The 15861-nt window shown below is 36.1% G+C and overlaps 1 protein-coding gene and 1 long non-coding RNA gene across 3 annotated transcripts; both read right to left on the minus strand.

Moving 5' to 3' along the window:
- Positions 1-363: 363 nt before the first annotated feature.
- LOC111996459 (uncharacterized) lies at positions 364-15508 on the minus strand. Of its 2 annotated transcripts, XM_065759613.1 has the most exons (11): positions 15213-15508; positions 14489-14594; positions 11910-12857; positions 11704-11825; positions 10862-11023; positions 9735-10701; positions 6091-6609; positions 5664-5986; positions 4890-4988; positions 4658-4783; positions 364-2626 (listed from the first exon to the last, which is right to left on the minus strand). In XM_065759613.1, the coding sequence occupies exons 1-11, from the start codon at positions 15366-15368 to the stop codon at positions 866-868; spliced, it is 5289 nt and encodes a 1762-aa protein (XP_065615685.1). In that variant the 5' UTR covers positions 15369-15508; the 3' UTR covers positions 364-865. The 2 variants fall into 2 exon arrangements, with proteins under 2 accessions (XP_065615685.1, XP_065615686.1); XM_065759614.1 differs by lacking the exon at positions 14489-14594 and having other exon boundaries at positions 15213-15301.
- Positions 7102-9186, minus strand: LOC136061617 (uncharacterized). Its single transcript, XR_010623453.1, has 3 exons — positions 9032-9186; positions 8259-8357; positions 7102-8152 (listed from the first exon to the last, which is right to left on the minus strand). It is a non-coding gene; the product is annotated as an uncharacterized LOC136061617 (long non-coding RNA).
- Positions 15509-15861: the final 353 nt, after the last annotated feature.

A 15861-nucleotide genomic window follows, 5' to 3' on the forward strand; every position in this document is an offset into this window, starting at 1 on the left:
TTAAACTCTCCAATTTTTATTTAGATGAAAGATATGTGAGATTTAAAAATGAAATAAATGCCACATATCGCACATCCAATTAAAAATGAGAGGAAATTGGAGGATTCGATTAAAGAGATTATTTACCGTAAGTTTTTACATCTTAAGTCATGTAAGTCTATCCCTTTCAAAAAAAAAAAAAAAGTCATGTAAGTCTATCAAAGTTAGACAAATTCCGATAATAGTGACATTTCATCACCAGGACAGTGCTTTCTAGCACAGCATGATCAATATCAATCTATAAAATATTTGTTAAGCAGGGAAAAAGAGGAAGATATATATATATATATATATATATAAAATACGAAGGAGAAATCACCACTCTTACTCGAGAACAATCTCATCTTCATTCTATGTATGTGTTAAATACAAAGATTTGGGTAATTACAATTAAGCAATAGGGTAAGACATTAATGTCAGATGAGAGACAACAAGATCAACCGAAAAGTAAAACAGGAAAAAAAAATACAGAAGGGAACAGGGGAGAGAGTGACAAAAAAAAAAAAAAAAACACTAATCCAAACCCTGACACCTCTTCTTAACCTTATCTTCACCATCTAAAACATCTACTGCCAAGTGCCAACTTAATTAAATCTAAAACTTCCATTAAAAATTCTATTCTCTATTTACTTCTGGAACTCCTAGTTGGAGATTAACATCTTGAACACTATAACTTGCCAAAGATGGTCAATCTAAAATGGTAGCCAGCTATAAATTCAAGGCCTCTATTCACTACTTAAAAGCAAAATTGACCCCCAAGTTTCCCTCGAATAACTGCTGTCCTACTGAACTGACATCCTAACTATTCTATATTTAAAAGAAGATTTTAGTCAAGTTCAATACCCTTTTCTTTTGCTGCTTCCATAACACTGCTCGTATTTCCTGTGGTCTTCTTAGATAGGTCATAATAGGATTTCCACAACTTGACCGAGAATGGGTAAACTGAAAAAGCTCTCTCATAAAACCTTTCAGAAATAGCCTCATTACCTGCAATATTTCCCAAAATACCTGCAGCTTCTACCCATACACACTCTGGTGGAATTGGGATTGCATGAAAGATTGCACTGACCAAGTTTAAGCTTGCCCAAAATAAAACACTGGCAGAAGCATTAGAGTTGTCATTTCTGCTTAACAGCTTACAGACAGAAATTGCTAATGGATAATTGGATGGCAGTATCTCCAAGATGGCTTCGACAAAATCCACCAGATCCTTTAGCTCACCAACCTTTTGGGGTAATAGAGATGGGCCGTACCACACTTCAAGAACTGAGTTTACCAGAGAAGAATCAATTGAAACTGGACTGAGTATGTTACTTAATAGCCGCTGAACTCTTTGTTTCTTGATTTCACCAATGAATTTTCTTGATAACGGCTCAGAAATGGGGAAAGCATGAGCATCATCCAGATAACCTTCCAACATCTTCCTGATCTCAGTGACAGGAGAATCTTCCCTTGATAGTGATCCATCAGTGAGCAAAAACATGGCATGCTCTCTCAAGCAATGCTTAAAATATTCAGGAATGGCAGACTTCATTGCCCTGTCAATGGCTAAGCAAGCTTCATTGCGATCATTCTGCAATAGTTTATGAAGAGCAAGATTGAGATAACCAAACATTATATCTATCTGCTTAGGATTGGAATTTGAAACCAATCCTTGCGACCCAGATGGGTTACCAGTACCACCATCCACGGCCTCCAACAAACCATTTTGGATACAATTATCTTTCCAAACAGAGTGAAACCAACGGGCCATAAGTTCCTCTGCAAAATTAAATTTTCCATTCCGGAGGGCATGCTCAACATATTGATTCCATATACACTGAATTCCAGGGACTTCTTTTGGCCAGTTACTGATTGCTTTCTCAAACCCCTCAAAACTCACATCTCCAAAATCATGGTTCTGTATCCGTGCTGATATTTGAACAAGTTCTAAACAGGATGGATACAATTTAACATATTTATCCAACAAGTTTCTCAAGCATTCTAAGCTGCCAAGCGCCACCATGCTCCTAATATGATTGACTGCAAAATGTTGTGCTGATCTCAGATTAATTTCACTTTTACGTGATTCAGTATAGATGTAAGAATCAACCGACTCCACTGCTGCTTCCACAAGCTCAAGAGCCCTCTGCTTCTCATCATCTATAAGATGAACAACAGGCCATTCAATCTCAAGGAGTTCTTTCTCACATTCAAACCTATGTACTACACCATCAGGTAGTTTCCTGTAAATAACCAAATACACACAACAAACCCAGTATACACATTTGTCAGAAACTGTTAGGCATGCCAGGATATCTGAGAGCGAAAGAGAATAGGGCTCATCAGAATTTGTGGTAGTAAGGAAGAGCCCATAGCTTCTCTGGATGGCCTTCTCAACATTCCCAGACATGCACAAACAATCCATCATCTGCAAAAACAAGTCTAAGATGCATGAACTAGCATGCATTCCATCCCAGTCAGAAGCAGACACATGGCGACAAAGCGCTTTGAGAGCAGCATCATATGCAACCATCCGATCATCAAGCTGCATCCGACTGTTGATGTACATAAGCCACAGTTCATAAGATCCCTCATTTTGTTTGACCTGAAAAACGAGAGGAAAGTTTTTCCATGTGAAAGTTTAATGTCAGCACTCTAATGGAGAAGCAGAAGAAAATGCTTAAACTAGATAAACCCTGGAAATTGAAACACACAAGCAGACAAAAATAAAACAAAAACAGTATTAAAAAAAATGACTAGCAACCAAAAAAGAAGAAAAGCGATAGCAAGAAGGCTTTCCTATACAAAAAAAAAAAAAAAAAATTCTGCATTGATTTCCAAACCGAAAAAATGCATATTTTTTAAGAGCTCCATTTTTTCCAAGTTTTGCAAACACTCTTCTTAGATCTTTACCAGCAGGAAAAGAAACAAAATTCTTTTTTTTTTTTGTTTGATAGGTAAGAAAAAATATATTCAAAAACTGCTAGATGCAAACTAGCACCAGCAAAACAAAGTACAAAAAAGATGGAAAAGCAAAAACAAAAAAACTTAAATTACAAGGAAAGGAATAGAGGAAGAGAGTCACTAGATTTGAGTCCCCAAGCCCTAGCCCAATCAAACAAAGAACTAGAAAAGATAGCAAGCATTTGGTCCTCAGATCTATCCAAATCCTCAAATGTCCGCTGATTGCATTCCTTCCAAATACACCACATCAAACACAACGTGACTAAGTTCCAAATGTAAGATGAATGCTTCCCCAACCAATTCCACCAACTAAATAGAAAATCTAACACCGTACATGAGGGAACCCATGAAATCCCAAAAATCCTAAAGACAAAGTACCACAGCCGATAAACCTTTCCACAATGTAACAACAAATGATCCACTGTCTCACCACAGCACCGACACATAATGCACCAGTCAACAAAATCAAAGCCTCTAACCCGCAAGTTATCACCCGTGAGGATCCTATCCCATGCGGTTGTCCAACAAATAAAGAAACACGCCGGGGTGCCTTAACCTTCCAAATACCTTTCCATGGAAAAACAACGGAAGAAGAGCCATGTAACTTACGATAATATGAGCGGATAGTAAAGTCCCCGTTTTTAGTCAACTTCCATCTCAACCGATCACCATCAATCCTGAAGGTAAATTGGCAGCCAAGAATTGAAAGAAATCAACCACCACAGCTGCCTCCCAATCATTAGGACCTCAATTAAAACAAACATTCCAAGTTCTACCATCCCCTACTCCTTGACATATCAAAGATGATTCTACAGAAGCCTCTGTTTGCATCAAAATTGCACAAGACGGGAAAAGCCAATGGAAAAGAAACAAAATTCTACTAAATGGATAGAGCTTGGGATGATTACCAATTCCCTTTTAACGCATTATTGCTCAAACAATTAAGTTGCAACCTCTCATATGTTTAGTTGACAAACAGGTAAAACTCAAAAGGCCGCAGCAATACAATTAATTACTACAGATATCTGGAAACAGAAGATATGCCTTGGAAGCTTAAGCATAAACACTTATCAAACCAACCAAAAAAAGACATATTGCTGTAAAACAGGACATAGATACTCTCATGTAAATCATCAACAAAGCTTGATCAAATAGGAAATGGTGAATATAACCACTTAACCATTATTCTAGTGCTCTCCCATGCGTGAACCCAAACTCTCCCTCAATACGTGGGGAACACACGAAATTTTAATTTTAAATGAGAGGTGGAGTAGAGAGAGGCTTTGAACTCAGACCACTATTCTAATACCATGATAAACTACCACTTATTTCAAAAGCTTAACCTAACATAAATGATGAATTTAATCAATGCAATCATTATTCTAACAGAAACAACATATCAACAACACAATTATGGATCAATCATGATAAATTTCATTATGAAGCAATGCTATGGAGAATCAGGAAGTCTCATCAGGTGTGTAGACGGCTATCATCAATAAATACTATTAAGAGTAATGAACAAAAGCCAATATAAGATAGAAATCTCAAGTGTTTTCTTAGAGTTACCAACTTGAATAGCAACACCAATAGGGCTGTCTCCACACATGCAGAAACTCCCCAGTCTTCATAGCATACTCGATGTAAGAGAAGGAAATAAAAAATAACATACCGCATAAGAGAACATGTCATCCTTCCGACGAGAATTCCTATTGCTATAGTAAATAAGCAGATATGTAATCCAGAGTGTTACAGAAGTTGGATCGGTCTCAAGAGCTCGTGACAGCAAAAGGAGAACCTGCGAAGCTCAAAAATATGAGACAACACTTGACAGGAACTGAAGTTTTTTAACATAATTATGAGACACCGAAGGTTGAAATTCCAACACGTGACACAGAAGTTACCTTCTCCACACCCTCTTGCTTGTTATCCTCCTGATTGAGAGTATTAAGAGCCATTTCGAGGGATTGATCATAATCAGCCACATCTTGTTCAAGTTGATTCTAAGTATACATAATGTGAGGAAAAAGAAGAAGGTCAGCATGAATGAGCCAACGGACCAAACAAAACCAATAAGACAATTATTCATATATAATAGGGGGGAAATCTTCAAAGACTCTAGAGATCAAAGAATAAACAAATGACTTAAGATGAATATCGACATATCAAAGAGCGAGGGAAGAAAGAAAAGAACTCAACAGGAGAAATCACAGGGAAAATCATAAGACTGCTTATTTTATCAAGTATAGTGAAGATTATATTGTTATCTTCTCACAAAATTACAAGAAAAAATATTCCAAAAAAAGGAAATTCTAATTACAATTTTACATAGAGAAGCAAGAAAAGAGAGATCCAAGACAATTTGGAAGTCTTCAGCATCAAATATATTCATTATGGATAGTAAGGAACACTCCTTAACATATCCAAAAGAATCTTGACTTATGAGAAATCTGAACCCTGCAAAATATGTGAAAGCAAAATGTATATTTGAATAACTAAAACATAGGTTGAGATAGAGCTAGTTGAAAATTCATCTATCGACCACTAGAAGTTGCAATCACCAAAAATATACAGCAGTACTATGCAACTTTAGGCATATGAATCTACTTATCCAAAAAAAAAAAAAAAAACCTTTAGGCATATGAATCAAGAGAATAATCTAGAAATAATGAAAATACCAATTTGCGATTTCTACTCTGGAAATATGATGACTGTCTGTTCCAATTCCCATAAATTTCTATACGACCATCATTGCCATGCAAAAATGGGCCATCTACAGGAAACGGCTTTTGATGCAGATTTGATATTGCTAATGAGAGACTGAAACACTTTTGCCACCATCGACCATTCCTCCCTGCTAGAAAAGACTCATATGACTGTGGATCAGCTTTAAGCATATCCAACCCAACTAGATAAGTTGGCGAAGTCAAATCATCATACTTGGGATCTTTTGTTGCACCAGTACACATTCTATGATGTAAGATTAATCCAACCTTAGAATCTGCAGAAATATTATTAACCAACCTCAAAATCTGCACAAATATTAATTCAAGAATGTAAGCAATAGAATGCATGTTTCCAAAATCACCAAAGGAATTTACATACCAGCATTATCAGAATCACCAAGCTGTTGCTGATGGATTTTTCCATTAGTGTAGTCCTTAATATGTTGCCAAGGACATTCATCATTGTTGCATTTTCCTCGAAGCTCATACATGCAAAGTGGCCAAAATGGATCAACCATAGGACTGCAGGTATAAGAACCAAGTTCTCTTCCGCTTAAGTCTTTAATTGTGTTTGCTGTTGCATTGCTCCTCTGAATCTCGTCAAAGTTAACACAAGCACCCTCTTCATTATTTATGTTTTTATCCTGACTTCGATGATTTCTGGTCCGCAATTTTACTAAACTGTTTGGCAACGCAACCTTCAGATGACCAAATGCACTCCTCAATATTAGAGGAGGAGAAGAAGACATAGAAGCTGGCAAACCAACTTGTCTAGTAGATAATCTGCAATCCTGAGAATCAGCAGTGGAGTGAGATTTCAAAGAAAATTTTTCAGTTTGGCTCTGTTTCCAGATCTCAGGAGGAGCCTCAAAGATACTTCCCTCTTGCCTATCAGTGCCTGGATTAGGGAAACCAATAAGAGACAGAAAACAAACAATAAAGTAACACATTAACCAATAAAAAATCAAGCAGAATATATCATTTTACTCTGCTGATTAATATTAAAAGGATACTTATAACTGATGATATACATAATATTGAGCTTTGGTTACAAGTTTGACCACAATTTCTAAAAGCTATAGACAGTCTTGATCTGATTAGATTCAGAAAAATAAGCACTAGTTACTAAGTTCAGAATTGCCAGTAATCCTCAGCATGAAATCAAAACATCAGTTGCCTAAAAACTTATTATGCTAGAATTTCCAAATACAGTTAGCCACACACAAATCTTGCATTGCAATTATTGAGTTTTTCATTGCAAGAATGATTGTAAGTTTTTACAAATGTACAGGCTAAACAACTAAATCACACATTTTCTCAAATTTATGTCTGCATCGCCCCTCCCCCTCCCCATCCCCCCNTAGATACTCTCATGTAAATCATCAACACTGCTCATCTCCTCCGTGCCCTCAATCAACAGAAAGAAAGGGGGGGGGGGGGGGGAAATAAAAAGCAAGAAACAAAAATCACCAAAATAGAGTATGTAGGGTGAGAAGCAAGAGATTTTTTATAAATAAAATTTTATTAAAAGAACAGGAGTGGGAGGGGGTGGGGAGGGGAAGGATCACCACCAGGCACCATGTACAGATGTTGTGTACTAGAGAGGCACCAAAAAATCAACAAAATTTACAACAATCAAGAAACTCTAGCATATTAGAGAATGAGACTAGTTAAAGCAGCCATCCAATCATACAGGGAAAGTACAAAGATCATTTTAAGATCCGTTATAGTTTAAAATCTAGTACTAAGCAGATGAAATTGATAAACTACCACTTATCCTAAAAGCTTGATCAAATAGGAAATGGTGAATATAACCACTTAACCATTATTCTAGTGCTCTCCCATGCGTGAACCCAAACTCTCCCTCAATACGTGGGGAACACACGAAATTTTAATTTTAAATGAGAGGTGGAGTAGAGAGAGGCTTTGAACTCAGACCACTATTCTAATACCATGATAAACTACCACTTATTTCAAAAGCTTAACCTAACATAAATGATGAATTTAATCAATGCAATCATTATTCTAACAGAAACAACATATCAACAACACAATTATGGATCAATCATGATAAATTTCATTATGAAGCAATGCTATGGAGAATCAGGAAGTCTCATCAGGTGTGTAGACGGCTATCATCAATAAATACTATTAAGAGTAATGAACAAAAGCCAATATAAGATAGAAATCTCAAGTGTTTTCTTAGAGTTACCAACTTGAATAGCAACACCAATAGGGCTGTCTCCACACATGCAGAAACTCCCCAGTCTTCATAGCATACTCGATGTAAGAGAAGGAAATAAAAAATAACATACCGCATAAGAGAACATGTCATCCTTCCGACGAGAATTCCTATTGCTATAGTAAATAAGCAGATATGTAATCCAGAGTGTTACAGAAGTTGGATCGGTCTCAAGAGCTCGTGACAGCAAAAGGAGAACCTGCGAAGCTCAAAAATATGAGACAACACTTGACAGGAACTGAAGTTTTTTAACATAATTATGAGACACCGAAGGTTGAAATTCCAACACGTGACACAGAAGTTACCTTCTCCACACCCTCTTGCTTGTTATCCTCCTGATTGAGAGTATTAAGAGCCATTTCGAGGGATTGATCATAATCAGCCACATCTTGTTCAAGTTGATTCTAAGTATACATAATGTGAGGAAAAAGAAGAAGGTCAGCATGAATGAGCCAACGGACCAAACAAAACCAATAAGACAATTATTCATATATAATAGGGGGAAATCTTCAAAGACTCTAGAGATCAAAGAATAAACAAATGACTTAAGATGAATATCGACATATCAAAGAGCGAGGGAAGAAAGAAAAGAACTCAACAGGAGAAATCACAGGGAAAATCATAAGACTGCTTATTTTATCAAGTATAGTGAAGATTATATTGTTATCTTCTCACAAAATTACAAGAAAAAATATTCCAAAAAAAGGAAATTCTAATTACAATTTTACATAGAGAAGCAAGAAAAGAGAGATCCAAGACAATTTGGAAGTCTTCAGCATCAAATATATTCATTATGGATAGTAAGGAACACTCCTTAACATATCCAAAAGAATCTTGACTTATGAGAAATCTGAACCCTGCAAAATATGTGAAAGCAAAATGTATATTTGAATAACTAAAACATAGGTTGAGATAGAGCTAGTTGAAAATTCATCTATCGACCACTAGAAGTTGCAATCACCAAAAATATACAGCAGTACTATGCAACTTTAGGCATATGAATCTACTTATCCAAAAAAAAAAAAAAAAACCTTTAGGCATATGAATCAAGAGAATAATCTAGAAATAATGAAAATACCAATTTGCGATTTCTACTCTGGAAATATGATGACTGTCTGTTCCAATTCCCATAAATTTCTATACGACCATCATTGCCATGCAAAAATGGGCCATCTACAGGAAACGGCTTTTGATGCAGATTTGATATTGCTAATGAGAGACTGAAACACTTTGCCACCATCGACCATTCCCCCCCCCTTTCCCCCCAAAAGAAAGAACAACACCACCAAAAAGGAAACAAAATATATCATATCCTTCATCAACTTCCTTAAATTAAAAGTCTCTTTTAAACTGTAATACACAATAAATTTGGCAGATGTTGGTCTGGAAAAGAAACAGTACTAATAAATTTGTCCAATAAAAAGTATGTAAAGGACTAGTAAATATCTTAATGTATTTGAAAGACAATGAGAACCAAAACCACAAGTCTACTGAGTATATAGCTTTTTATTCTCCCTGAAGGTACCTCCATAATGTCATTTATATCCATTAATCTGATCATTGTCAACAGTAATACGGATGGTAGATGAGAATTTTATTTAGAAGCAAAAAGGAAATTTATACACCACCACTTGGGGAAAATGAGGATATGGTGGAACTAAAATTAATTAAATAACTGGCATGAAAAAATAGTCTCTACTTTCAGCATGACACAAACAGACAGTTAAAGTTATTATATGCAGAAAAGGCCACCTCAGATATGTTCATCCAGTAGACATTACCTCCCAGATCAAATTTTCCATCTTTCTCTACCCCCGGGAATGGGCCATTGCCAATTTGTGTTTTATCCTTTCCAACATCATTTTCAGCCCCTTGTTCCACTACAGACTCTGTGTTGTCACATGAACCACTATCTTTTGATATAGTTCTTGTCCCTAGCCGAGCAAATAGTTCAGATCTTAGTGTTGCTTCAAGAAGCAAAGTATCCTGGGAGCTATCAATTAAAAATTTTTTGTGCAACTCATCACTAATGTCATTTTGCCCATCTTCAATATTTTTCTCTTTTATATGGCATTCAATGTTGGGCTGTATAGACTCAGGGTCAAATGGAAATGTCTCTTCATCTTCATCTACTGAATTATTTGGATCAGTGAATGGAGAACAAACTCCATCTACAGTATTCTTGCCACTACGAGTCAATGGCTCTGATGTACTACCATCTGGTTCACTGCAAGGTTCTGACTCCAAATTATGTCCATTGACATGCCAATGAGTTCTATTGGTGGGAGCACTATTGACACATTGGATATTTGAATCACACCCTGGTTGATCAAAACCATCAAAGACGGGCTGCATCTGATGACTAGCCGTGGGTATTAGATTCACATTTTCAGGCACGATATTTGGGGGATCCAAACCCATTGCAGCATCTTCATGCTGCATTGAGGACGACAGTAAGCTGGAATTCTGCATAAGATAAGATCGCAAGTTTGCTGAATAGATTTCCCTTCTGCGATAAAGATCAGTACATCTAGCATTAGCCACAACCAAAGCCTTTTGAGCTTTACGATAAGCTTTAAGAGCATTTCTTTCTTCAATTTCACACTTGCGCCTGAGTTCTTGTGCTTCCTCCAGATCCTTGTCCAGTGATTCCTCCTTTTCAACTAAAGATTGCAGACTTATGTTGCTATGTCCTGAGACATTAGCATTGCCCAAATAATTCCAAAAGCTTGCATTGTTCAGTGATCCCTAAAATACAGTACATTTATTTTAAAAAAATTTATAAGTATAATACATGAATGATAACAACAGCAACAACAACTTGAAAGAAAACAATCACCAAAAAAGAGAAACACGCTGCAAGCAGATGCACATCAGAGGTCTGCAAATCTGGAGCTCAGAAACAAACCTGGCATATGTTGTTGAAAAAGGATTCATGTGTCTTATCGCTGGCTTCGACTTCATGATGGTCACTGCTTCTTATTGAATTGTTTTGAGTTGTTGCTTTGTTTAAGGAACCAGATGGTTGATGACCACTGATCTTACTTGGATGACTCAACTCAACAATGCTCTGTAATGTTGAATAATATCAATAAATAAAAACAACATAAAGGAAAGCCTGAACCATGAAGATTCAAATACAGATACATGTGAGATTATCAGAACTTCATCATAAATGTTAGAAAATACTTAGGTCTGACAACAAAAGAACATTATAGGGTTCATTAACATAACTAGTTGACAAGAGAAATTTTTTTAATAATAATTGTTTCCTGCAGGTTTGTGAGTAGCTTTAAGAAATACTGCACAGTTCTTTTGATGAAATTTCTACAATGTTTATGTCCAAGCAGATCTATATGTAAACGTACAATAATGTCAAGCAATATCAATCAAAGCTGATTATACAAAATTGAAACATGAAAAGTACAGCAAAAATGATGAATATATTACTTGGGCAGCTTGGACAAGAAATAAAGAGTGGGTTTGGTCATTTCAGTGCATTTGCATCTCTGTCAGTGGGTCCCGTGCACTGTTCATGAGACCCACAAGTTGTTGAATTCAACAAAATTTTCAACAAAAATGGGTCCTACGGCACTATTCACACATTTAAAAATTATTTTGTTATAGTATCTTCAGTTTTTAGTTTTCAGCAACAGGCGGTATCCAAACAGACCCAAAATAATTAAACATACAATGAAGGAGCATTAATTAAGAAGCAGCAAATATTGTTTGATTATAATATTAACTTACTGAATTCTCTGGCAAAATATTGGAGGTTACATTTGGTAGAGGTGTAGTCTGGGTTAATGCAACACAAGAATCCACCTGCCTACTATTGTCAGATTGATTGCAACCACCATCAATGTCAACACCTGCAGAGCATAACCACTGCATTAGGTGGGGCATCTCAAAAGCATTCCTCAGCTAAGGTACAGAGTGAGTATGCAAATTATTACCATCTTTAGCTCTGCTGGGTATACTTTCTGGCATAACAGCAACCCGCTTGTCAATACTTGACTCTGCTCTACCTGAGGAAATCCCTCTACAGTCAGCCATATTCCTGACCTGCATACTAGTGTTTTCCAATGCTGGCCCTTTTGATGGTAGAGTAGAATTTGCAGAAGGTATGTCTCGCTGGCCACCTGGACTTGGCTGGGTATTAAAAGATCCACTAAATTTTAAGCGTTTCTTGTCCGGCTCTTTTGGTTCTGACGGTAAAGAATTAGCACCGGTTGCATTGAATCTCCTAGCTGTATTGTTGTTTAGGTTCGTTGCATTATAATCCCTATATGGAACTAAAGCAGATTCCTTAGTTTGCAGTGCAGACTTGTACTTCAATTCAATTTCACGAAGTGCAATCTGTTGCCGCAAATCCTGAAGTTTATTATTGTTCAAGCCCACACTTTGGTCAAACCCACGCTCTCGGCTTGCAAAATTTTTGTTGAGGGCATTCAAATTTCTGCCTCGTGATCCTTGATCAACAGTTGAAGGCCCGGAACCTTTGGAATTGGCTCCCTGGATAGAGTTCATCAATGGCGTAAATGTGCGACTTGAAGACAACTTTTTGGGCATTACTTTGTTTATATTTCTGGCTGTCTGCCTTAACATGTTTGATTTTGGTAGTGAAGGAACAGGTACCCTTCGGTTGCCGTTCACCACAGTCATGTTGCCTTTACCTGAAGCTTTCTCCTGTCCATACTCTTCAGAGTCACTGCCACTGTCATCATCTGAGAATCTTATAACAAGATTATTATTGTTGGGCCCCAAAGGAGCACGCCACCCAGGCATAGCAGATTTAAGTGGGACTCGGTTTTTATCAAAACTCTTTTGAGGAATTGGTGGTAAAGATGTTCGGGACTGGACATCAATGGAGCTTGCTGATAAATTACCAGAAATACCTTTCCCTGAGAATTAGATATAATCCTAAGAAAGATACTTATAAAAGAAGAATATTTATACCAAAACAAAATTCAATCCCAAAAGGTAACTTAATAAATTAAAGGAAAGAAAAAATGAACACTTTCCAAATCATAAGAAAGCACCATGAAAGATTCAAATTTAGAAAGAGATCGGATGTATAGCCTCAAATCCAACCCCACCATCACAATGTAAATAAAAGATACGCTGAGAGGATCAGATTATTACAAATTTAAAGGAAAAAGAATGTATGACAATAGTCCTGATCTTGTGGCAGGTGCAAGAGAACAAACAGGAGTATGATGGCAAGAGGATATGATTCTACATAAAAGATACCCTTTTTTTTTTATAAGTAGATTCTACATAAAAGATACACAGATGTAGATTTCATTGCTTCTCTACCTTTTCGCTTGTAATTCTCATTCTTTTGTATTTCTTTAGGCTAGCTTGCATTACAAGGTGGTTCTTTTGCTTCAATAAAATTACATTATAAAAAAAATTCTAGACATATTCACTTATCAATTTACTCTACATACATCTGTGAATTAATTATTTCATATACAATGCAAGATAACATCTACTCTCACATTAATAAGAACATCGCAGTGACAAAAATAAGGTCCAAACAAAGTCAGTTTGCAATTTTGGGCGCAAATCCGAGGTTGGGTACTCTATATGAAACTTTTTTTTCCATATAAAATTAAATTTTAACAATTTGAACTATGGTTATCCACCAAAAGGAGACCAAGCATTGTCACTAAGCCACAGGGCTCCTGGCTGTACTCTATACGAAACATCCTGACACATAGGGTTATGAAATTAATACAACAGGCTTCATTAGGTTCTCTTACATCAATTAGGAAATCAAATACTGGGTTCAAAACTTTATAGTCCTCACTAAGTAGATCAAATGTGCGACAATTGAATAAGAACTTACTAGCCTCATGCATGTGCTACGCACATACTCAGATTTTTGTAAATTCATTCATGTTCAAAAAAAAACAAAAACAAAAAAGTAACTGTTTAGATCAGAATTTTGAAAATTTCAGTAATTATAGTTTTATCAAAATTTTAAATTACTGATAGTTACAATTATAGACTAAATGTGGGTACGGGAGTCAAATAAATATGGGATTTTTTCATTTTGACTATATATATTTTACCTTTTTATTTTATTCCAATGTGTCTTTTAATCATTTGTCAACTACTTTTTTCTCCTTAATTTTTGTTTTTGGGAAAATCAATTTGAACTAAACAGCAGTGGTAGTTTTGGAAATAGTGAAAAGTTGACACCAAGGCTCCCAATCTCAATTAAAAAGGTCGTTTTCAGTCTCAATTAACTAAACTTTATTAGAATTTATGAATGGTCCAGAAGTTATCAAACTATTGATCAAAACTAAGAAAATAGATTAATATTAACATCAGCAACATGATCGAATTTGTCAAACTTTAAACATTGAATGAGACATATAGGATGATAGATCTTGATCTTTTTTCATTAATGTCATGCTCTTTCAATGGAAACTAATGAACTTGACTATAAAACCAAACCTAAGCTTGCCCAAAAATAAATGAACAATCACACTTACTTTCCTTGTGTTTGGCTTGTAAGATTTACCTGGCAGAATGCCTTGGGCGCCTTTGTTTGCTGAAAAAACTGGCACAGGCCCTGAAGGCGGTGCAACAGTACCAACAGACTGTGCAGCAGAGCCAACAGGATTTTCCTGTGGGCCAGAAATTTCAAATAACCCATTTAGATTTCAAAATCATCTTCCACAACATTTTCAAACAAAATTTAGAGTAAAAACGAAAATCAAGTAAGCTCCTTATAAGAACCTCAATTTCACTACAACGAAATGAAAAAAAAAAAAAAAATGTAACATCACAATTTAAAAATGTTAAGAACCCTAAAAATTATTCACGCTAAATATAAAAATCAACAAATTGCGAACCATTAAAGCTTATATAAACTAAAAAATAACTAAGTAAATTCAAATAAAATTTTCGGTAAGGCCTTGTGGTAGCTAAAATTGTACGAAAAGAAAAATAAATTGGAGCATCTAAATCTCAGATTCATTATCATTTGTGACCACTCGACCTAATACAACTATGTATCTTGTTCTAACTGAAAGCTCCTTATCAGTGGACAAAACTGAAGAAGAACCAAAAAAAAAAAGTGTGGTTTCCTCTATTTTCCTCTGTTTTCTCAGCAACCAGACAGAGGCCAAGTAATGAGAAACGGCATGTAAACACAAAAATCAAGCATTGAACTCGATGAAACCAAAAAAACAATAAAACTAGCTGAAAGTTTGAATATGAGCTAGGGTTTTGGAGAACAATACGTCGCTGTTGTCGTCATCGTCGCCGCCGGCTTCGTCGGAAGATAGCTCGCCTTCTTCTTTGGCTTTGGAAGGCTTTTCGGAGAGCTCCGTGTTGGGATTCGAATTCATAGGCTCTGACGCAGTGGCTTTTGCCCTCGCTTCATCGATCTCCTCCATTTCTCTCTCTAGAAGAAAAAAAGCAGCTTTCTCTCTCTAGAAAGCGGTTACATAAGGCACGGAAAAAAGGGAGTAGTGACGAATTGAAGAGGAAAGAGAAGGGGGGGTGGGCAGTGTGATAACGCACATAATTGAAGAGAGCGAAAGCTTGGGGCGGTGTCGTAGCTGCTTGTATAAAATGACTAAAATACCCTTGGTTTGTACTAAAATTACTGTCCCAGGTCGTTTATTATTCGTCAATGCCCGTCACTCTCAGTAGTTCTTTGTAGAAGATTGTCAAAAGACTTTTTGCCTGAAGAAAAATTTTCTTTCTTTCTCTCCCATTAGTCGCATCTGTTCCTTTCCTTTTTCTTTTAGAAAAATTTAGTGTCACAAATTATTTCACAATTTCTTTGTTATAATTGTGGTAATATAGCAGAGTGTGAATAGTGAAAAAAATAGTAAGTCGATGCATAAGTCATAGGCAACCACTCACAGTTTTTCATGTCAAAGT

The sequence above is a fragment of the Quercus suber genome, unplaced genomic scaffold (assembly GCF_002906115.3).
Source record: "Quercus suber isolate HL8 unplaced genomic scaffold, Cork oak 2.0 scaffold_334, whole genome shotgun sequence".
Lineage (NCBI taxonomy): Eukaryota > Viridiplantae > Streptophyta > Magnoliopsida > Fagales > Fagaceae > Quercus > Quercus suber.